At 55.2% G+C, this 22,005-nt stretch overlaps 9 protein-coding genes across 9 annotated transcripts; 5 read left to right on the top strand and 4 right to left on the bottom strand.

Moving 5' to 3' along the window:
- Nucleotides 1-1,023: 1,023 nt before the first annotated feature.
- On the top strand, nt 1,024-1,860 carry GUITHDRAFT_117367 (hypothetical protein; the record flags this gene model as incomplete). The annotated part of the gene is made up of 6 exons (XM_005823400.1): nt 1,024-1,029; nt 1,136-1,171; nt 1,218-1,256; nt 1,302-1,400; nt 1,552-1,623; nt 1,768-1,860. The coding sequence occupies 6 exons, from the start codon at nt 1,024-1,026 to the stop codon at nt 1,858-1,860; spliced, it is 345 nt and encodes a 114-aa protein (XP_005823457.1).
- Nucleotides 1,861-2,603: 743 nt separating this feature from the next.
- On the bottom strand, nt 2,604-3,463 carry GUITHDRAFT_117366 (hypothetical protein; the record flags this gene model as incomplete). The annotated part of the gene is made up of 2 exons (XM_005823399.1): nt 2,604-3,353; nt 3,404-3,463. 2 exons carry the CDS (start codon nt 3,461-3,463, stop codon nt 2,604-2,606), a joined length of 810 nt encoding a protein of 269 aa, XP_005823456.1.
- Nucleotides 3,464-4,444: 981 nt separating this feature from the next.
- On the bottom strand, nt 4,445-6,312 carry GUITHDRAFT_165745 (hypothetical protein; the record flags this gene model as incomplete). Its single annotated transcript, XM_005823398.1, has 2 exons — nt 4,445-6,132; nt 6,191-6,312. 2 exons carry the CDS (start codon nt 6,310-6,312, stop codon nt 4,485-4,487), a joined length of 1,770 nt encoding a protein of 589 aa, XP_005823455.1. The 3' UTR covers nt 4,445-4,484.
- A 1,452-nt stretch (nt 6,313-7,764) lies between these two features.
- GUITHDRAFT_117364 (hypothetical protein) lies at nt 7,765-8,958 on the top strand (the record flags this gene model as incomplete). The annotated part of the gene is made up of 6 exons (XM_005823397.1): nt 7,765-7,974; nt 8,107-8,292; nt 8,341-8,574; nt 8,626-8,715; nt 8,766-8,862; nt 8,912-8,958. 6 exons carry the CDS (start codon nt 7,765-7,767, stop codon nt 8,956-8,958), a joined length of 864 nt encoding a protein of 287 aa, XP_005823454.1.
- A 2,979-nt stretch (nt 8,959-11,937) lies between these two features.
- On the top strand, nt 11,938-12,129 carry GUITHDRAFT_39886 (hypothetical protein; the record flags this gene model as incomplete). The annotated part of the gene is made up of 1 exon (XM_005823396.1): nt 11,938-12,129. A coding segment is annotated over one exon (192 nt), but the record flags the coding sequence as incomplete, so codon positions are not given.
- Nucleotides 12,130-14,762: 2,633 nt separating this feature from the next.
- GUITHDRAFT_145741 (hypothetical protein) lies at nt 14,763-17,096 on the bottom strand (the record flags this gene model as incomplete). Its single annotated transcript, XM_005823395.1, has 9 exons — nt 14,763-15,028; nt 15,073-15,148; nt 15,258-15,342; nt 15,385-15,450; nt 15,650-15,755; nt 15,804-15,888; nt 15,934-16,088; nt 16,224-16,264; nt 16,369-17,096. 9 exons carry the CDS (start codon nt 17,094-17,096, stop codon nt 14,763-14,765), a joined length of 1,608 nt encoding a protein of 535 aa, XP_005823452.1.
- Nucleotides 17,097-17,881: 785 nt separating this feature from the next.
- GUITHDRAFT_78895 (hypothetical protein) lies at nt 17,882-18,130 on the top strand (the record flags this gene model as incomplete). Its single annotated transcript, XM_005823394.1, has 1 exon — nt 17,882-18,130. A coding segment is annotated over one exon (249 nt), but the record flags the coding sequence as incomplete, so codon positions are not given.
- Nucleotides 18,131-18,382: 252 nt separating this feature from the next.
- On the top strand, nt 18,383-19,285 carry GUITHDRAFT_59248 (hypothetical protein; the record flags this gene model as incomplete). Its single annotated transcript, XM_005823393.1, has 1 exon — nt 18,383-19,285. A coding segment is annotated over one exon (903 nt), but the record flags the coding sequence as incomplete, so codon positions are not given.
- An 870-nt stretch (nt 19,286-20,155) lies between these two features.
- GUITHDRAFT_155234 (hypothetical protein) lies at nt 20,156-21,030 on the bottom strand (the record flags this gene model as incomplete). The annotated part of the gene is made up of 2 exons (XM_005823392.1): nt 20,835-21,030; nt 20,156-20,782 (listed from the first exon to the last, which is right to left on the bottom strand). Coding segments are annotated over exons 1-2 (724 nt in total), but the record flags the coding sequence as incomplete, so codon positions are not given.
- Between the last annotated feature and the right edge of the window lie 975 nt (nt 21,031-22,005).

Genomic DNA, 22,005 nt, shown 5'->3' with positions numbered 1-22,005 from the left:
CCTCGTCCTCGTCCTTTTGACTCTGTGCAGCCATACCAGAGATCTGCGCCATTCCATCTGGGAGCTCAAGGGGTTTGTTGTGAGTTTGCTCTTATCGTGTTCCTGACTTCGTCTCTTCCATAGGATCCAAGGTCAAAAGCTAAGAGAACTGGCTCGAATCACAAAAGAGGTGAAGGACCACGTGCTTGCTAGAACACTTATGGCCTCCCGTCATCCCGTCAGATCGAGGAACTCCCCGGCACTGTTGAGTTGTCTCCTGCACATGAGATCATTCGCCAAAGCGTCAACAGCAGCATACCCTACATCAACCATCAAAAACTTGGCGAAGTAAGTACTCCTTCTCCTCTCCCTGCTTCTCTTCATCCTCCTCCTTTGTCGTCATCGTCGTGGAGATCATCACCATCATCATCATCACCATCATCACCAAATTCACCATCTCCTATGCTCGCCGTCTCGTTTTCCCGCTTTCTTGCTGAACGAGCATTGTGAGCAGACGCTCAACGCCATCGTCTATCCTTGTTTCTATCTGGACTTCGAGACAATTGCCCCAGTCTTCCCATGGAAAGCACTCTCCTCCCTCCGCCTCCCTCGTTGCTCCTCTCCCTCTCCCTCTCCCTCTCCCTCTCCCTCTCCCTCTCCCTCTCCCTCTCCCTCTCCCTATCCTCCTTCTCTCTCCAATTCCCTCTCCCTTCCTCATGACTCCTTCTCATCCTCCTTTCTTCAGGATCGAAGGCACCGGGCCGCTGAAGACGATGGTTCCCATCAGATCCACTCTTGTGTTCTCTTGCCGTGCTCATCATCCCACAGGTCTTTCAGTATTCTCTACATCGCAAAACTTCTCAAGGGGAGATACAACATCTCGAGTACCTCGCTGATCCAAAGTCCTCCATCTCCTCACCTCCCTATCCACCTCTGACGCATGCCTTCAGCATCGACTGGCGGGAGCACCTCCTGCAGCACTTGCTGGAGGCTCTAGAGGAGGAGGGTTCGATCGTCATCTACTATTCGTATGAAACGACCCAGATGAATGTGATGCCTCCCTTGCGTCTTCGTCCTCGTTCCCCTTCCTCTCCTTGCTACCTCTGTCCTCCCTCTCCTGCTGTGATCTTCGGCACCTCAAGGGTTTCTATCTCAGAAATTCAAAGCCGACTTCCCTGCGTACGCTGCCAGGGTGCGGAGAGCAAGATAGCGTTTCTCTTGTTGACCTCTCCTCACAGATCGACGCTGTGAACGCTCGCATGATCGATTTCTGCAAGGTTTGTTGGTATGAGATTCTTTCGTTTCCTTATCCTATCTTCTAGTTGGCTAAGGAGACGATTTACCATCCTGACCTGAGAGGTTCACATTCGATCAAGGACGTTCTTCCTGCTCTTGTCCCTGCATATCGGACTGCCTACAAGGTTGTTCCCTCCCTCCTTCCCCCCTCTGCTGTCTCTCCTCCTCTCTCCCCTTCCCTCTCTCCTCTCTCCTCTCTCCTCTCTCCTCTCCCCTTACCCGTGCCCTTGTATCCTCTGCCCGGCTCCTTCACTATTCTCACCTTCCTCCTCCCAGGACCTTCCGATCAACAACGGCAGACTTGCTGCTGTCAAGTTCGAGGCGATGAAAGTTGCAGACCCTCAACAGGTAACGCATCTCTGTCCTCCCCGTCGCTTTAATCTCCTCCCCATCCCATTCTTCTCCTATGCTTCCTTCTTCCCTCCCCTCCCCTCCTCTCTCCTCTACTCTCCTCTGCTCTCCTCTCCCCTTCTCCTTTCTTACCTCCTGCAGGCTCAGGTCCTCCGTCAAAACCTCCTCAACTACTGCAAGCTTGACACCCTGGCCTTGGTCGAGCTCCACCAGGCGATGCTTCGCATGCTATGACGTCATCACTTCCGTGCCTCTGAGATGCTAGCGGCTCCAGTCTTACCTCAAGGCACCGTCTTGTTCCGAGTACTTCAGTCTCAGTCCGCTGCTGACTTGCGGCCCCACCGTGCCCTGTCGCTCGCGGCTGGCGCCGGCCCGAGAGCTGAAACTTGACCGTACAGTACCTTCAAGAAGTCTATTATGATAGATGAAGGAGACAAGGGGCATCCTATGCCTCGACCCAGACGACTACTGAGATGTCTCTCCGATCCCCTGACCAAGGTTGTCTTTGTTGGCGGTAGTGACTCAGCGGTCAGAGGTCAGGTCTAGCCGTCACTGACCTTGACGAGGGTCTAGGGTAAGCCTAGCTTCGCTTGCTATCCCCAGAAATCTTGAGTGGGTCCTCTCTGAGGCGGGTTCGCTCTGTTAGGGTGTGGATGTTCGCTACGGGTGACATGAGATGTATGAGATCGTCCTCGGACGACATCTCTGTGTTCCAAGATGGCATCCTTGCGACTTGGTTCTTCTAGAGCCGCATGGTCAATGATGATGTCCCCGCGTCATAGTGACACTTGGCTGAAGGGACTCAGTGTGACATCAGCGATCATGGGGAGCACCGGTCGATCACAGGGCAAGAGTCGGCACTGGAAGAATCGAATTGGGCAGCAGTCAAACTCATCCCGTCGTTTCCTTTACCTTTACCTTCCATACTCAAAACTCTTACATCGGCTGCCTTTGCAGACAGACAAGCGCTGCTACACTCAAGCTGCAGGCGACCAACTTCGAGCTCCGTTGCTCGGCAGGCTAACCACCTCCTCTGGCAGCTCCCAGTTCACACAAACAAGAATCTGGTCAAACCACTCGTCCACCTCCCTCCCGTCTTCTCCACAGCTTGGCTCACTTGCCGGCCTCTCCCCTGACCCTCCACCACCATGCTTGTCTGAGCGCTTGTGCGCCCCCTGAGGGTCTAACGATGATGATAGAGCACGCGCGTCATGGAGGGTCGCTGATCCCCGTGGGGCGTTGCTGGGCGCAGGGGGGGGCTTGGTACGACCGACCCGTCGGGGGCTCTTGTTCCAGTTGGTCGTCATCCTTGCCCACTGCGCGTATCTGACCCGGCAGCACTGCACGAGGCTCTCGAAGCTCAGGTCAGCTCCCAATATCCACACGCACTCACGGAGCTTCAGCCAGCCTTGGCGGAGCTCCTCCAGTTCCAGGGGATCGTCGGGGTTTCTCCAGCGTCGGTTGCAGAAGACATAGCGGGCGGTGGGGCCCTTGGCAAAGTCCAGCTCCTTCACTCCGACGGGGACATGGCAGCGGTCGCGTAGCTTCTTGAACCCGCTCCTCTCCAGCGCCTTGTTGAACTCCACCTCGCTCAGCCCGAAGCACCTTGCTGACTGCTCCTTGCTGCGCACAGCAGCAGGAATGCACTCCTTGAGGCCCTCGTACAAGGAGAGGCGTCCCCGGCGAGGGATGAAGAGATGCCGGAGAGTGGGGACGACCCGAGCGACCTGCGCGTGAGCTCTGTCATGGAAGTGAAGGGACACGAGGACTCACTCACGACTTGGGCGAAGCAGACGCCGACGTTCCTGGATTCTGGGGTGGCAGAGGGTCGGACCATGAGTCAGAGCGAGGGGACGATGACGGGGAGCGAGATAGGAACAAGGGCTGTGCGAGGAGCGAGCGGGAGGAGGAAGGAGTGGGAGGGAGGGGCCGTACGGGGGGCAGGCAAAGGACAGGAGCTATCACCCCTGGTTGTGTCTTTGACATGAGATGTGTACCCCACCCCACCCTGGCCCAGGATTCAGTGATTAACCACCCGGTACTGCAAGCTGGAAATTTGAACACGTTTTTTACCACTGATCGTTTTCGTGGGAGCGGAAGGGTGGGGTGGTTTGTTTTTTCTGGGCAATATAGTTCTTTTTTCGGATGTATTTGGCTAAAACTTACAGTAGCGGATGACAGGCCGGCCTCAGAGGTGCAGTGTTGAGGTCACGGTCCCTGTAATCACGAGATCACTTCAGTAACTTGGGGGAGGGGTACCTCGCGCGGGATTAGAAGGGGTACAAGACCTCTCTGTTGCCAGTCGGTAGCCTTTGAGCCTCTTCGGGCCTTCGGAGCTCCGACGAACTCGCGGAACGTTGCGGTTTCGATTCCGGCCGGGCCGTTCGACAGCGCCGGGAGGCTCACTGAGTTTGCACCTCTTCCCTTCGATCACCGTCGGAGTCACAGTTTCACTGCGGCCCGGCGCCAGCGCCCTCAGTGACGCCGGACCCGGGATCGGACGCGGCGGTCGGCGGAGCATTTCGCCGGCCCATGGCCGCGGGCAGGAGGCCTTTGACTACGGCCAGCCGTAAAGTCGAGTACTGTATAGCGTATGATAGACGTGCTATATCAGGCTGTACTACCGTATGTCGTGTTTACAAGCTTGAGGCAAAGCTACCCAGACTCAACCCGAAACTCCGTTGCCAGGCCAGCTCATAGCAACCCAGACACTGTTACTGATGCGAATCATGACTAGATCCAAGAAAACGATCTTCATGGACTGGCGAATACATGTCAGGCCGGTGATGCTTGCGTGCAAGACAAGTCATTCACCTCAACCTTCTGGAATCGGCGAGCCAGAGTGCCGAGTGGCGCTCCTAGTCGTCCTCCTCACCATCCGGTAATCTGATGGAGAAGACGAGCGACCTGCTGCTTGACGCGTCATACTTGGAGAGGCCGGAGTAGCTGTGATTGTAGAAGAAGACGCTGAAGCTCGTTGTATACCCTGCACTCCTCCTCACCTCCTCCACTCGTCCGAGAAGCCAGTCGCCCACGAGGAAGTTCTTGTTGTAACCATGCGGCTGATAGACGATGACATACTCATCTTGGTGCAGCCGCCTCTTGTCACAATCAGAAATGTGAAGCTCGTCTTTGAGCTCCTCCGGGATCTCTTTTGTTTTGAGCCGGGAGGTGACCATCTGCGCTACCTGATGCGCAATGGGACATGAGTCCGCGTTTTCTAGAATGCTTCCTGAGCTGTGCATGATCTGCTCGCATCGCTGCTTGTAGACATCCTCGTTGAAACGGATAACGTCGATTTCAGCTTTGCTTGATCGAGCGAAGCGAATGTCCTTTGAGTCTGTAAACCTCACCATGAAGTCCTTCTCGCTCTTGATAGACACTACGCCGAGCCAGGTCTTCTGCCCATTCTTGATCTTCCAGTCGAGGGAAACAATGTCCCCGACTTTTAGGGAGTCAAACTTTTTCGCTATCGTATCCCGATCATCACGGTTCCAGTGCGATTCGAGCAACTCCCAGTACTCAGGATTGAACGACTTTGACTTCGCTTGCGGCCCGGAGGATGAGTCCGGGATCGGAGAATCAGAGTCGGAGGAGGCTTCAAACTCCTGGAGCTCGTTGATGTAGTGCTCGAAATGCAACATGAACGTCAGCTGCGCCTCGCTGATATCCCCGAGCTCGTCGTGCGAGATGTCATTGCTGTCTGCATCGGCATCGTTGGGCTCTTGCACTCTTGTTCTTCTTCGCTTTTGAGTCCTTGCCCCAGGATCAGGAGAACTTGCGTTGAAGTCCGGATCATCCATGGCATTATCCTCAATGCTGGCTTCGACGTTGCAATTGGAAATGTCTCCGTCGACTGCCATTTCGTCATCTTCTTCATTGTGCTCTCCATCAAGCTGAAAGTCTGACGACTCCGTTAGATGTTGAGAAGAGTTCCTGATTCTGCCTGACGATCGCGTCTTTCTCACGACGCTGCTCGAGTCTTCTTGTGCTTCAGCTTTGGCTCTCAAGCTTGAGATGCGACTGGAAGTCCTTCGAGAATGTGGGCTTGATGCAGCTTGATCGGTCGCCTCGTTCTCCTGTGACGATCTGCTGTTGCCAGTGACAATGTTTTCATCGTGTTCCTCTTGCTTGCATGGGAGAGGGTCTGGACTTTTGGTTCTCGGCTTCTTCCTCCTCCGGTCTTCCTCGACTCCTCTGGTCGGCTCAAGTTCGCTTGCAGGAGTCGAGTCGCTGGTATCTATGGACAGGATAGTCCTCATCTTGCTCTGTCGACCAATCATCGTCAACTTGCGAGGAATTCCCAGGTGACTGTGGCCTCCTGAGAAGATTTCTGTAGTGAAGTTACAGAGCTGCGAGAAGCTGATTCCCCAAGCTTCCTTTCCCTCCCTTGTAACATACTCTTTCAGCATAAGGTTCGGCCTGTTATGCGCAAGGTTCTCAACGTCTTTCTTGCCCAGTAGGACATTCTGGTCGTTTCGACGTTCAGAAAGAGAGAAATGCGTCCTGTACACGGATTAGAAAAGAAAGAATAGACAAAAGCGAAAGAACCGTTGAAACTTACAAGTAGTAATCGACGGCATCAACAAGCCATTCTTCAGAGTCGATGGAAAATGTTTTCACGTCGCATGTTGATTGTCTTTGACCTTTTGTGATCTCCAGCTGCAGCTTCAAACGTGGCTCCATTTGGTTTCTGTTGATCAAGGCAAAGTCAAGATTGACACCACAGCACACTGGAACAGATGGCCCTACGTGATCAGCGTGTCAGATCAGCACGGCTCTGGCTTATCAAGAGGAGGAGTGATGGATATGGTGGATGAGAGACGGAAAACTCAGTTCCAAGCAGAGGATGTGAAGGTGGTGAAGAAGAACGAACTAGGGTTCAGTGGGGAAGGATACACCACCCCTTATCTAAATTCTAGCTGGGAACGAACTACAGGGGGTGGGGTGACTTTTCTTAGAGAGATGGTCACCCCACCCCCTGAATAAGTAGTAAATCTGCTGACAATTGTGGGGTAGTCAAGGAATTAACCCACCCTTCTTCTGAATTAGCCTCTACTACCCCCACCCCTATAATCAACATTGAATGGACCCACCTGTATCAATACAAGCTTTTCCTACCCCCACCCATATTTTTCTTCATTTTGAGCCTTTCAAAGGTGGGGTGTATCGACTACCCCACCTCAACATTGGACATCGGCGATACCATTTCTCAGTTTGTGAGGGAAGTTGAGTAAGAGGGGGATGAACTGAAACGGGCAAGAGCGGGGATGAGGGACAAGTCTTCAGTTCCGTTTGAGGGGGGATGAGGGGCCAATGGAGAGACGAGTAAGAGGGGGATGAAATAAGCGCATGCCTGCATATGATGCAGAGGATGTGGTGGAGGAAGGAGGAAGGAGAAGGGTGGGTAGATAAGGGAAGGACGTGTGGAGCCAGAGAGGTCCAGTAGATGATGAGAGAGAGGACGACGAAGAGGGAGGGGGCTGGGGGGAGTCGTCGTGGTGGTGGTGGTGGAGGAGGAGGAGGAGGAGGAGGAGGAGGAGGAAGGCAGGAATGAAAGACGATTATGAGCACGATATCAAGAGAGGGAGGAGATGGCAAGGGGAGTGAAGAGGAAGAGGAAGAGGAAGAGGAAGATAAGGCTGTTGAATCTCATGTTACGGTAAGGGAGAATGATTTCAAGGAGGAGGAAAGGCAGGTGAAGTGAGGGACTATAGTCAAGTACTGGAGCATATTTTCATCTTGCTTCGAATGTTTCTTCGATGATGAAGTTTGTACAGGAGCAGCTGAGAGATATTGAAGGAGATGTCCTCTTCTTTGGGGAAGATGCTCTTCTCGCATCTTCTGCACAAGCAAAGTTTCCAGAGGCGGCTGATCCCGTCCTTCACAGCAACGATCTCCCACTTGTCACAGAACCGAGTCTCCTGGAGTCCTGAGAGTTCAAGGCCCGCACAATCGGCACCGGCTCGAGCCTTGCACATCCAGCTTCCAACACCCACGACGCATGCAGTTTGCGCATCCTCGCATGCTCAGCTGGGAGCCGTCGTGCCAAGGAGGTTGATGCTGGTTGGTGCGAGCGCGCCGGGTGCACGGATGATGTCGTCAACGAGCTCGAGCAGCTCCTCTCCTCTTTCTGACATGTCTGAAGCCTCTCCGCATGCCATGGTGACTGTCGCCGATGTCGTGGAGGGGATCTCCGACCCCTCGCCCATGGGATGGTCTCCCCCGGCCCTGGCCGAGGCAGCCATCGTAGCGATTCATGGTTACTTCGGCTTGGAGTGGTGGATGTCCATCGGTGCTATCACTCTCTCCCTTAGGCTTCTCCTCTTTCCTGTCGTGGTCTATCAGGTGCTGCCATCCTCCTTCCTCCTGGCTCCCCCCTGCTCCTGCTGCCTGCCCGCTTCCCCTCTCCCCTTGCTTGGCCTGATTGCCGGCCCTTGGTCCAGCTCCTGGTCTTGCTCTCGTTGAGACTTGTGACAGATGAAGAACATTGCTCGTCTGAATCTTGTTAAACCTGAGATGGAGGTGATCACCAACAACTGGCGCAAGCTTGGCGGATACTCTGCTCCTCCCAGGGCGACTGACGTCTATCAGAAGCAGCTCAAGGAGCTGTTCGCAAAGCATCACTGCAACCCCTGGAAATCGTTCATCGGTCTGGCGGTACAGGTTGACTTGTTGGGGGGGATGTCTACGTGATGGTGACGAGTAAGTCAGGGGCCGATCTTCGTCAGCTTCTTCTTTGCCCTAAGGCACATGGCCACAACTTACCCTTCATTCAAGGACGGGGGGACTATGTGGTTTCAGGATTTGTCCATCGTCGACCCGACATACATGCTGCCGGTCATCGCCAGCTTGTCGATGCTGGCGACCATCGAGCTCGGAGGTGAGACCGGGCAGGCCATGAAAGACCAGCAGTCCACCATGAAGTTCGCGATGCGTGGGTTTGCGGTGAGAGCAGCAGTTCAGCTGGACCTGCTTACCTGATGTCATTGCGCTCAGGTTGCAATGGTTCCTCTCGTAATCATGTCAGGAATCCCCAACGGAGTCTTCCTCTACTGGATCCCTTCCAACGTTTTCTCCCTGCTCCAGGTGCCTCCTGCCACCTGGCCTTGTCCGTTGACTGATGGCTGAATGTTCAGGTGCTCTTGCTCAAGGTGCCTTTCATGAAATCGCTGCTGGGTTTCCCCAAGATGCCTGCGGCTGCTGCTACTGCCACCGCCACCGCCAAGCAAGCAGGTGAGCTTGTCATGAGTTGTGGCAGTCTCGTGAGTGAGTTTGCGTGCAGAGCCTGTCATTCCCAAGCTCGTCTATTCCACTAGACCTAAGAAGTAAATGCTCTTCTCTGATACGACAAGGGGCCAAAAGAGCCCAGTCCCTGTCGAGAGATTGCAGCAGGGAGATGAAAGGCTGTTCCGATGAGGAAGTGCAGGGAGTAAGGAGGAGGGGAGGAACCAGGTTGAGATGCAGTTGAGGGGGAGAAGGGGAAAGCATGCTGAGACGAAAGCGAAGGAGGAATAGAGTATGATCATGCGTGAAGGGAGAGGTGGAGGGAGTGAGGGCAAACAATTTCATATGGGCGGGGTAGGAGATCAAATTCCTTGGTAGGCCCAGGACAATTTGGCAGGGGGGAGGGGGAGGGCACAAGAGGCAGGATGGAGAGAGGAAACGAGGTGACGGAAGGAGACGAAGAACGGGAGACAGAGGAGGGAGAATGTCGAGAATGGAACTGCTGCGCACGAGGATGGCTCGATAGGAGCTGTAGAGGACCAGGATGGCTGGATGGGAGCAGGAAGGAGGCAGCAAGTAAATCAGAGAGAAAGTAGAAGCTACTGCTGTTCGAAGTGGGGGAACGCATCACGTGCTTCCATCTTGATCCGATTGGTCGTTGAGGTATGAAGCGACATGATCCAAGAAGAAAGGAGAATGATCAGGGGAAGGAGGAGGAGGAGAAGGAAGAGCAGAAGGAGGGAGTCAGGTATGTTCCCAACGCTCAGCAGCCTCCTGTGAGACATGGGTTCTTCCGAGCAGCAATCTGCAGTCAGCGGCAAGGATTTCATGATCAGGTGATGAAAAAGTTCTCAGCCACGTCATGGAAGGAGCTCAACGGGATGTTGGAGAGGGAGAGAGTAGAGCTGCAGAAGATTTCCTCCACTGTAGAAGAATACTCGAGAGAGCTTGGCAATGCCATCAACACAAGGTCGCTCGAGAAGGCAAGACTGAAAGCCTGTCCCTTTGTGCTCTTCTTCAAACAGCCGCACGTGTTGAGCCACAAGTACGGCATCGCTCTCAGTAGCCTCGGATTCTCAGCCCCCTCGTCGTTGCGAGGGAGTCCAGGAGGACCCCAGCAGCTGCATGACGGGGACGTGATCATAGTGAAGCGAGGGATCCAAGAGATCAGCGAGCCGTTTGTGACGGAGGTAGCAGAGCTTTTGTGATCTCGTTCCATCCCCTGCTCACACGCTCCTGCAGAAGGATCTGGTGTTTCGCCCCGAGATCAACTACGCTGCAGGAGGTGGGGGAGGATGGTCGGGGGGAGGAGGTGGTGGGTATGGAGGTCGTGGAGGAGGAGGAGGCGGCGGAGGAGGAAGCTTTGTAAGCAATCTAGCAAAGAGCGTGTCGAAGTACGTTGGGTATCAGACTGTGAAGGGGAGGGTAGAGCTGCGGGGAAACGAAGGGAATGGGTTTGTGAGGATCTTGGACGTTATCTTGGAGGACGAGTGGCTCTTCAAGTACAGCGGCAGGGTCGAGCTGTGGACGGTTCCAATCAAGAGCACGTATGCTTTGCGAGTTGCAGGGGCAGGAGCAGCAGGGGCCGGAGATCGCAAGGGAGGGACAGGGGCGGTGATAGAGGCGCAGTTCCACCTGGAGGAGGGGGAGAGGGTGCTCCTGCTGGTAGGAGGCACTTCTTCTACCTTGTCTGACAGCATGGGGAGCTGCTCGGGCGGAGCAGGAGGGACTTTCGTGTTCAAGAAGGAGCTCTCGAGCGGAGCGGTGTTGGTGGCGGCTGGGGGAGGTGGAGGAGCAACAGACTCGATAACAACGCCAGGAAGTGATGGGAGGGACGCAAGCTTAGAGGAGCATGGCAGCAGCGGGCTGGGTGAGAATGCAGGAGTGGGAGGGAGAGACGGAGCGTCGGGGAGCTCGAGACCAGTGAGCTCGTGCTACTTCAACGCAGCGGCGGCATCGAGGCCCTCGGAGGAGAAGCTGTTCAAGTTCTGCTTGGAGAAGCTCTCGGGGTCTCTGCCAGGAGGAGGCAGCGGGATCAAGCAGACCCTCGAGAGCATGAAGGGGAGCAGACTGCCTGCTGAGCTCCCCCGGGCGAGCGGAGGGTTCGGAGGAGGAGGAATGGGCGTCGCATACCCCGAACAGGCTCAAGTGCGAGGGAGCATGATAGACTCTGTGTTCTGCTGCCTGCGGGGGTCCAGCCGGGTCGAGAGCATCATACTAGAGCTGCTGGGACGCAACGACTCGTTCCAATGGCCTCCCCAGTGCGCTAAGGTCGAGGGCGGTAGGATGGAGCTGGTGCATGTAGATGTCACGACGGAGGCAGGCAACGGAGTTGTGGTGAAGGGCGAGGGGGAAGGGGCAGCGCTGATGATGAAGGCAAGTCAAGTAAGAGGATGCGGAGGAAACGGGGTCCTTGTGATGGAGCAGGGGAGAGTAGAACTTGCTGAGGTGAAGGTGTGTGAGTGTGCCAAGGATGGAGTAGACGTGAAGGGAGGAGGCGTCTCTTTCCTCGGGATCGCCCTCGAAGTCACCGAGAGCGGTCAGAGAGGACTTGTAGTCGGCAAGGGAGCGCAGGTGAAGGTGGAAGGCAGCATGATATCGCGATCGAGATGGAGCGGAGTGAGTGTGAACGACTACCAGACAAGCTTGTCGATGCTGCAGACCAAAGTGACGCAGAGCAAGAAGAACGGGCTCTGGATCCTCAACGGCAGCAGCGTCGAGCTCCGCAAGTGTGCGGTACTGGACAACGAGAGCATCGGGATCTTAGCCATCGGGATCCAAGACAAGGACTTGAAGGAGCGCGAGACCTCCGTTCACGTCAGTCACTCTACAGTCAAGGGCAACGGCTACGGGGTGTGGTCGCAAGACGCCGCAGTGATAAAGGTTGTCAACTGCGCTATCTTTGGGAGCGTCAACGAAGACATCGCTCAGCACAGCCAGCCGAACATGAAGATCGCCAGCTCGTTCTTCTCCCCAAAGTTTCAGCTGGGGTTGACCTTCCGCTCCTGGGCCGGCATCTCCAAGGCGTCTGTGCTATTCACGCAGAAGATCGACGGGTTGACAGGAGACGAGCTCGTCCGAGCAATCCAGGAGATCTTCGAGAAGATGGACGTTGACGGGTCAGGGCGTGTTGGGGTTGCGGAGCTGAGCGAGGCCATGGAGGTGCTGGGGATGAAGAAGATGGAGGGGGAGGTGTATGCCATGATCCGACAGAACGACGTTGACGAAGATGGAGTTCTGAGCATGGAGGAGTTTTCTCACTTCTGCTACTCGTCGCTGCTGAAGCGAAGAGGGTCGATGCAGAGGAAGAAGATCATGAGGGAGAAGGGTATGATCGCCTACACCAAACCCCAACAAGATCAGCCAGGCACATCGCTAGCAGCTGATGACGTCAGCATTCCCGGAGACTTCAGCATAGAGCAGATGGTTGAGAACAGATTGACAGGAAGAGCCATCATCGTGAGAGATGGAAGAGACAGAGCGAGAGAAGTGAAACAAGCTGAACTAGACGGTCAAGTCAAGGATTCTCAGGCTTTCATCGACCTCCTTCAGACCTTCCACTACACCATGTTCGAAGTCGATGAAGACGTGTTTGTCATCAACTCCTTGCTGGAGCAAGCACAAGACCACGACGCTGTTATCATTGGCCGAGGTCGATACGAGCTGACAGGTTGAAAACACTCAGCTTCTCTGCCGTTCTCACCTCCATCACACATCAGGAACCCCGCTGAAGGAGATGAAACACATCTCCATAGTATCAGCCTACGGATGTACTTCCCTTGATTGCGTGCTCTCGTGCCGAGACCTGGTGAGCGAGCAGATGCTGACATGCTCTGCTGACGACCTGACGGCAAGAGTCTCAACTTATCGCTCGTGGGTGTCACTGTCGACGTTCAAGGGGGAGAGGCGCACGGGGCACAAGGTAGCTGAACGAAGTCGCCTGCTCCCACTGACCTTTGTGACTGCAACAAGTGAACATCTGCGAGGCCCAGCAGCAGCTCCAGCTGACCTCTTGCATCCTCTCCTCGCAAGACCTCACTCTCTGCGTCCTCGCCGGCGCTTCTCTTGAGGTCCCTCCTGCACTTGTCCGCTTCAAGTGACGTGCTGCCGCAGCTTGTCAACTCCGAGCTGAAGTCGAGCTGCTTGAAGAGCTTTGGAGACCTCAGACTGAAGGACAGCTCTGTCAGCAAGGTGGGATATCCTCTTCACCTTCTCTCCCCAGCTGATTCGGAGCAGAGTCGTAGCTGCGGGCTCGTGCTGGTGGGGGGGACCATGGAGGCGGTGGGGAGCATCATCTGCGAGTGCATGGAGGACGGGCTGACGGTGGGAGCGCGGGGGTCGGCAGTGCTGACGGGCTGCAAGATCGTGAGGTGCAGGAGGGGGTGGTGTGTGAGGAGAAGCGGAGCCGGATGTCTCTCCGGTCCTCCATCATCCGGGAGAACGCGACCGACGGCGTCCTCGTCTGTGATGGAGCTGGAGTGCAGCTGGACAGCTGCGATGTGCTCCTCAACCGTGCTGCTGGAGTTCGGGCGAGGGGGAGCGGAACGACGCTGCGAGCGTCGGAGACGGTGAGGATGGGGTGACTCCTGCTGCTCTCACCAGCCTGCAGGTGATCCATGCTAACGGGGAGGACGGAGTGAGCGTGGAGGACGGGGCAGCAGTGACCCTGTGGGGGGCGGAGGGAGGCAGGAAGAGCTACGTGCGGCGCAATGGCAGGAACGGGTTGACGGTGAAAGGGAGCGGAACAGTTGTGACATGTTCAGACATGAGAGTACATGACAACGAGAGCAGCGGGCTCGCCGTGACTGAGGGAGCAAGCATGCAAGCTCGCTTCTGCTCGTTCGAGGGCAACGGAGGGTCAGGGATCCTGTTGTCCCAACAAGCTCGAGCTCAACTTTCCTTCGGGGCCTCTCGAGCCAACGGCAGGGGGCTGGTGGTGATGGAGGAGGCAACGGCGCTGCTGGAGGAGTTTGAGTGCCAGCACAACACGGCAGAGCAAGTCTTCACCTCTGACGGCACAGTTCAGCTGAAAAACCGCACGAGCAAGGGGGCAGAGCAGCCTCTTCCTGCCATCAGCCCCGACCCACCCCCTGTTCCAGCAGCAGCTCCAGCAGCTGCTACAGGTGCGAGAAAGTGTCGTCCCGACTCTCCATACCGCTACGACCCTCGGAGGAAGGTTGTGTTCCCCTCCATCAGCAGCCCGGCACAGGGTGCAGCTACCGACAGGAAGAAAGAGTCATAACCAGCTCCTTGCGCACTCTCTGTGTGTTGCTATCGTCGAGGGTCGTCTCTAGAGACGCGAGCCCTTGCTTGCAGTAGTCGCGGACCAGAGGGATAAAGTTCCTGCCCAGCTGCCTTCCGAGCTTGAGCAGGCAGCTGGAAACTCCGAGGCAAGTTTCGGCCATGAGCGAGAATCGGGTGGTGCTGCTGACGAGTCACTTGCCGGACCCCCCTCCTCTCCTCTCCCTGCACCTGAGCTCTTCCCCATCCACTGACGACTGCGCATGAAGTCACCAGCGGTCAGCAAGCACAGCAACTCGTATACCCATGTCACCGCTGCTGAGGACAGAAGCTTGTGAGACTTTAGGAAGAAGTCGACCGCAGCTTCAAACAATGTCACTCTCTTCTCTCCCCCCCCCCCCCCTTCCTCTGTTTCCATCCTCTCTCCATCCTCTCTCCTTCCTCTCTCCTTCCTCTCTCCTTCCTCTTTCCCCCCATCTTTCCCTCCTCTATTTCTCTCCTCTCTTCTTTCTCTTCCCCCCTCCCTCCTTCCTCGGATCACCTTCCAGATGCTGGAGGCTGCGTGCTTGCACCCCCCTGCTTGGCCAGTCAGGCACAAACTCCCGACACCGCCACGAGACCTTGCGATTCGATTCTTGGCTTGAAGCAGAAGCTCTGCAGACCCCTTGTCAGATGGACCATTGCTGGGGAGGGTGAGGACCTTGAGGTGGGAGCTGGAACGAAGGAATGGCTTCGAGGATTTTCACTTTGTAGAGAAGAAAATGCTCGAGCTCCTCTTCTGGCTCTTCCCTCTCCTCTTCCTCCTCATCCTGATCCACTTCGTCGTTGCCACTGCTCGGTTCGCTATGTACATTCGCACCCAGGTTCTTGTCGTCAAGCAAGCAAGCTTTTAAGATTCTGTAATCCTTGATGCTCGTGCTCCAAGAGAGAAATTCTGCAGAACGGTCAAGGGACGAGGAGGAGGAGAGAAATGATCACTGTCGTCGAGAGCGCGAGAGGGAATGGCTACGACGTAAACGTCTCCGATCATCATTTCTTGTAGACATTCGCACAACTGCCGGAGAAATCAGAGGAGAGTCATGGGATTGGATATCCCTCTCAACCTCGTACGGCAAACTTCCGTCTCCAACAAAGAAAGTCTTCTCCTTCCACGCACTGATCACCTGGTCTCCAAGGTCAAAGAACGAACGCAGAGCGCTCGGAAGAGGCACCGTGGAGGTGGCGAGGGGGTCGGGGCCCTGAAGGATACTTGTTTCGACTTAGCAACGTGAAAGAAGCAAACAGATTCACCTTCGGGGATCTTGATTTGCTGGCTGGAATCCTATCCGACTTTCAATCTGTGCACGTATCCTGCATCTGTATGAGACATCCAACAGGGTGATAATGAGGGGGAGGAAAGTAGAGGAAGAAGTGGGAGGAGGGAATGGAGAGCGGTGGGGGCGATAAATCAGCAGGGGGAGGATGGGGATTGATGTAAGAGGACCAAGTTCCATCGTCATTGAACGTTGTCTTAAAGTCCATTGCCTGATGGGTCACGCGTTTTACGATCGCTAACCTCCTCCTCCTCCTCCTTGCATGGTTGAACGTCCGTTCCTCGAGTCTCATGACCGACACTTCACTCCATGAAAGGAGCCGCACGCGGTATCTCGTGAAGTTCTCTGCTGCGCGGAAACGTCAACTTGCTGCTATAGCGCAAAATTAGTTCTTACGCTGTGGAACACTGTGAGGAAGACTGGAGGAGGAAGACGTCTTGAAAGTTCCTTGCTGGGTGTCGGTCGGGCAAAGGCATTCGATCTTTCATGGAGGTAAGTAACAGGAGGGCAGGGCGAAGATGCTGACCGAAGTTCCCTCCCCCATGAGGGACACAACAGCCACCCAGACACCCATTGGGAGCTTCATCTGCTGCTCATCTCCTCTTCTCTTCCGCATTGCTAGTTTGATGTTGTCCTCGTTTGAGAGCAGGGGGTTCTGAGTCCCTGCTGCCCCGTCAGGATCTGGCGAAGAGGAGGAGGAGTGGGAGGAGGAGGAGGAGGAGGAGGAGGAGGAGGAGGAGGAGGTTGGAGGAGGTTGGAGGAGGTTGGAGGAGGTTGGAGGAGGAGGAGGTTGGAGGAGGAGGACTTGCCTGGGACCCTGAGGGAGATGAAGCCAGAAGTTGTCTCCTGCTGCTTTCCTGTGCGCTCTTCGAAGGCTTGCCAGGCGATCTCCACCTCATCCCCAGGCCTCGGGCTTCCTTCCGGTCAGTCTCGCAACTACCTCTTACTAGAGCCTTATCACCTGATCTTGGCCACTTTTCCCTTGTCCTCGGTGCTGTTCGCTGAGTTGTTTCTTACAACCGACAAGCTCTTCCAGTAGACATCACAGAGATGCCTCACAGGACTCATGTCTCTGCAGATCACAAACACCTCTAGACACGCGGCTCCCTGCTGTACCAGAGAGGCTGGTGGCTGATTATTCATAGACAGCAATCGGTTGAGGTCTGTGGAGCAAGGGAGAAAATCAGTCCCGTCGCTCTGAAAGCTGATCAGACTCATCCCATGAACGAACATCTCCCGGCAGAGCGCCGGCACTATCGAGTTCGGCACTCTGAACTTCGACTTCTCTCCCACAGACATGCAGCCTGACAGGCTTTTTAGCACTTTGCAGTCACTCAGCCTGCATGTGAAGGAGATCCATTCTCCCTGCCGCATCTCGAGCTCGTCATGGCAGCCAGGAAACTCAGCGCGCATGCTGGCAGCAAGAGACTGAGCGGCTGCTTCCTGCTCCTCGTTCAGGTCAACCCATCGAGTCCTCAGTGCCACCGTGTCACGTTCAGCGAGGACCTGAGAAGATCCCAGCACGAGAGTCTCTAGCTTCATCATCTTCCTCTGCCGCTGAAGGAGAAGCTCCTCCACCATGGCGTCTTTACCGCACATCCCGCAATTGCACGCGTGCGGACTCAACGGGTCAAGACTGCTCGCGGTGCTCAACATCGCGAGGACCAGGAGGCATCGGGCAGGCGACATTATCGTGCCTATCGGTTTCAACTAGTCTCTCTTCCTCCTTTCCATCTCCTCCTCCTCCTCCTCCTCCTCTCCCTCGACCCCTTCCTCCTCTTCACTCCTCCTCCTCCTTGGCTCCTCCTCCTCCTCCTCCTCTTCACTACTACTACTACTACTACTCCTCCTCCTCCTCCTCTCCCTCGACCCCCTCCTCCTCTTCACCCCTTGCTTGCTCTCCCCGAAAAACCATGCAGTCGCATCCGAGTTTGTCTAGGTGGGTCTGAGGCAGGCCGGGACTGAAGGGAGCGGGCGAGGTGGGGAAGGCGGGATGCGAGGAGAGTGCGCGGGATGCAGGGAGGGGGGAGGAGAAGAGATGCAAGAAGAGCGGGTACAGCAGGTACAGCAGTCATGAGCAGGTACAGCAGGTACAGCAGTCATGAGCAGGTACAGCAGGTACAGCAGGTACATCCGGCAGGGAGAGGAAGGAGAGGGAGGGGAGGAAGGAAAGGAAGGAGAGATAGTGTTTCGAGGTGCTGCTGGAGAAGGTTGAGGAAGGAGGAGGGTGATCACCAGCTTTCATTCGCTCGACAAGTTGAATGAGTAAAGGCAGCGCTGATTTCCTCTCTTGCAGATGAGCTGAGCCAGCGGGCGAGAGAGTCATGCAAGGAAACGACGGCGAGGACAAGCTCGCCATGAGGGAGCTTGCGGTTGTGAACGAGAATATCAGAGGAGGCGATGATGATGGTCTGAAGCCAAACGCGCATGCGTCTGTCGCTGCATGGAAGGAGGAGCGAGTGCGGGCGCACATGATGGCTAAGAAGCAGCTTTCAAGCCAAGCTCTTGCTGAGTTCGCAAGTGCAGCGGCCAAGCTGCGTGTGGGGCAGCTTTGCCGCGTGGAGGGCAAGGAGGGTGAGGTAGCTTTCATCGGCGAGGTAGAGAATCTCCCGATAGGCTTCTGGGTGGGCGTGAGGTACCGAGAGGCCGTGGGGAAGAATGACGGGACAGTGAAGGGGAGGAGGCTCTTTGATTGCCAACCCCTTCACGGCCATCTCGTTCGCCCCGACAAGCTCGAAGTCATCAACGTCTCCGTCGCCTCCGCACCAAACGGAAGCCCAGCCGTCAAGCCTCAGGCTGCTGGCACGCGCACCAGCCCTTCGACGAGAGACAGTAAGAAGATCGACAAGTGGTTGAGTATGGAGCCTCAGGACCTCGTCGGCTCGCACCAGTCTGTGCACGACACCCTCCCACGGTTCAGAGTTGGACTCGTGTACGACAGACGGATGGAGCTGCATGAATCGCCCCACGGCTTTCACCCCGAGCAGCCGCTCCGCCTCTCCTACATCTATGCCGAGCTCGCGCAGCACGGGCTCCTGCAGAGGATGGAGTTGGTGCGAGCCCGTCTCGCGAGGCCCGAGGAGCTCTCATCTGTGCACGCAGCTGGGTACGTGCACACCATCTGCTCGTTGCCGGAGGAGCAGAAGGAGCTCGACGACATCGCGTCCAAGATGAACTCTGTCTACCTCTGCCCGCAGTCTCGGGAGTGTGCCCTGCTGGCTGCTGGGTCCGTGGTCGAGGCCACAAGGATGGTCGCCTCCAACGCACTTGGAAGGGCGCTCTGTGCTGTCAGACCGCCAGGACATCACGCGCTGCCCGCATGTGCTATGGGTTTCTGCATCTTCGGCAACGTTGCTGTAGCGGCACGGGAAGCGAAGCTGAGGCAGTGGGCCAAGAGGATCTTGATCTTCGACTGGGATGTGCATCATGGTAACGGGACACAGAAGATGTTTCTTGAGGACTCGTCCGTCCTCTTCTTCTCCGTCCATCGTCATGACAGAGGCTCTTTCTATCCGGGAGGCCCCGACGGCAGTTCGTCCTCCTGCGGCACTCGCGAGGGACAAGGCTTCACGGTCAACGTGGCTTGGCCTAAGCCTGGAGCAGGAGACGCCGAGTACCTCGCCGTCCTCGACCAGCTCCTCCTCCCGATAGGAAGAGAATTCCGCCCGGACCTTGTCCTCATCAGCGCTGGGTTCGATGCCGCGCAAGGTGACCCACTAGGTGGGTGCCAAGTGACACCGTCGTGCTACTACAAGATGACGCAAGCTTGCATGCAACTGGCAGGAGGGAAAGTCGTGCTCGTTCTGGAGGGGGGCTACAGTCTTAGAGCCACGAGCCAGTCGGTTGCCGCGTGCACCTGTGCCCTCCTTCAAACAGATCTGCTGGAAGATTTCCAGGGTACAGATGAAGTGCCTGCTCCAAAACCAGTGTTCCAGGACGCGATCGATTCCACCAAGAGGGCCCAGGAAGGGTTCTGGAGATGCCTCAGCAGCAGCAAGGCGCTTGAAGGGAATGGGGCGAGCGATTGACATGTACATAGACAACGAGTAGATTGTTCTCTTTTTATTAGTAAGTTGACATCCTTGAAAAGAAGTTACTCTGTACTCGAACAAGTGAAATCGCACATTAAGACTAAATTACATCAATGGGAAAGGGTTGAATTTTCTACAAGTTCATCTCACCACGGTCGTCGTCTATCATGGAATGCTCTCAATTCCTGCCTGCTGTATCTCGAGCCGGCCGTAGGGATGGGAGGTAATCGTCCAAGCACATCGTCCCTCCTGATCCTCACGATCTCTGCATTCTTCGCCATGTTGTAGGGAATCTTTGGGAGGACACTCACTTCCGATCTGTTTCTCTGGAGCAGCGAATCATGTTTCTTGGAGAAAAACTCCGAGTTAAGGGCTTCAAGAGCTTCTGATTTCGACCTCCTGATTAATCCTTCATCCATGCTCTTGATCACGCTGCCCCGGTCCTTACGTCTCTTCGTTCTACCTTCCGAGCTCCGTGAGGTTGGCACTGGGCCGTTCTCCCCAATGTCCCTGCTGTCGTGCTCATACTTGGATCCTGGCAGTCTGTTTCGTAGATGCGTGAGGATCCTGGGAACCTGAATTGTGCCAACAAGACACTCCTTGTTGAAGATCATGTCTTCCATAGCTGTCTCAGCACTTTCCAAGTGCTTCTGGACTGCTGGGAGGGCAAGGAGCTCATCCGTGGTGGGTCTCTTCGAAGCATCTTGAGTCAGCATCATTCTGATCACATTCGCTAGTTCCGGGCTGTAGCATCGAGGGATGGGAGGGTAGGCACCTCGCATCACTCGCTCGTACAGCTGCCGCTCGTTCTGTGCTTGGAACGGATGCTTGAGGGCAGCAAACTCGTAGATGAGCACCCCCAGCGACCAGATGTCGCTCTTCTGATCGTATGGAAGGTTTCTCCATAGCTCAGGGGACATGTAGTAAGGCGTTCCAATCTGCGTCCGCGCCATGCCGCTCCTCGTGCACTTGGCCACACCCATGTCGCCAATTTTCACCGATCGCGGACCTGTGATGAAGATGTTGGGAGCTTTGATGTCCCGGTGCAAAATATTGGCTGAGTGCAGATGTTTCAAACCCTGACAAATCTGAATGAAGAAGTTCCAGATCATATCTTCAGGCATGTACTCCCCACGCTTTTGATGCCGCTTGACTTTGGCGTCCATGTCGCCTCCTCTTGCCAATTCAGTGACAATCCAGAGGCTTTCGCCTTCCATGAAGGCATCGAAATAACGGACAATGTAAGGATTGCATGTACTGGAGGCAAGGATGCGAACTTCGTTAACACAATCTTCTCTCTCTCGCTGTTGCATTGGGCGCATGTCCAGCTCTTTGAGGGCATACCTGCAGCAGTGAGTCAGTACTGGGCGCGAGAGACGCTCAGGAATAGACTCACTCGATATTGTCCGACAGACGAACAGCTCGATAAACTTTCCCAAACGATCCTTTCCCGATGAGGGTGAGGTTCTTGAATTCCGAGAGCTTCCCCGATTCACCAAATGCGACCATCTCTGAAGCTAGTTGAAGAGACTGCAGAACAGTATACTAATCTCCCTGGGGTGCTGCACCAGACAGGGGGAGCAGACTTGGTGATGTTGAATAATGAAAGGTGTTCGAGAGGATGAATTTGCGATGGCAATGGAAATCGTTTGTGTGAAACAGAAAAGAAGGGAAAAGTAATTGGATGAGCTGGAGAAGAAGGAAGTTAGGGAAGGAGGAGGACTGAGAGAGAGAAATAGGAGAGGTTGGTTTTGGAGAGGAAAGGGGGGAGGAAAGCAGGTGGTATGAAGAAGACGAAGTAGGTATAGTGCTCGGGTTTACTTGGATGGCATTGCGGGTGGAGGGAAAGCCTGTAGGGGTTGAAATGATAAAGGGTAGGGTACGGTGGTTGTGCCTTCTGGGGAAAGAGAGGGTAGTCATTGGGGAAAATAGGGGTACCGTAAATAGTTCACCTGTGGGGTCGCTCGACGAGAACGGAACCGGTGGTATCACCTAGTCTCAGGGAAGGGGTCAGGGGTGACTTTGCTGTTGGAACCGGAAGGGTTCCTGGTAAAAGGTGGGGTGATAGATGGATAATATGGGGGTAGTTAAAGTCACCATGGTTTTAGAGGGGGTTTGCTGACGTGGGGGTGGGGGGGCGTTTTCGGTTGAGGACAGGAGGAATTTTGCGACAAGGTCCTTTGGACGGAAGAAGAAATTGAATACAGCAAAAAAAGAGATCCCAGAAAACTGATTTACACATTAAATTTATTGAATTATATACATTATTACTCAATTATAGTATGTTGTTTCTAGTAAATGTGGCAGAATACAGAATTTCTCTATTTCAACACCAACGGGAAGCCCCTCACCGAAAGAAAAGTTTTACTTCCGGAGTGGACCTACCACCCCAACCCCCTCTACTCCCTTCAATTCCATACCACCTCCACCCTGGCTAAAAATGTCCGCCCACAACTTTTATAAATGGATAACCCTACCTGTTCAGAATTTTTAACCCCACCCCCTTGATAACCATGCAGTACCCCCTTTTCCCCTGAAATATTCTAACCGACATTTTCGCCATCACC

Source organism: Guillardia theta (assembly GCF_000315625.1).
Source record: "Guillardia theta CCMP2712 unplaced genomic scaffold GUITHscaffold_109, whole genome shotgun sequence".
NCBI lineage: Eukaryota > Cryptophyceae > Pyrenomonadales > Geminigeraceae > Guillardia > Guillardia theta.
The sequence above is the reverse complement of the archived record's forward strand: the minus strand, read 5'-3'. Positions and strand labels throughout refer to the sequence as shown.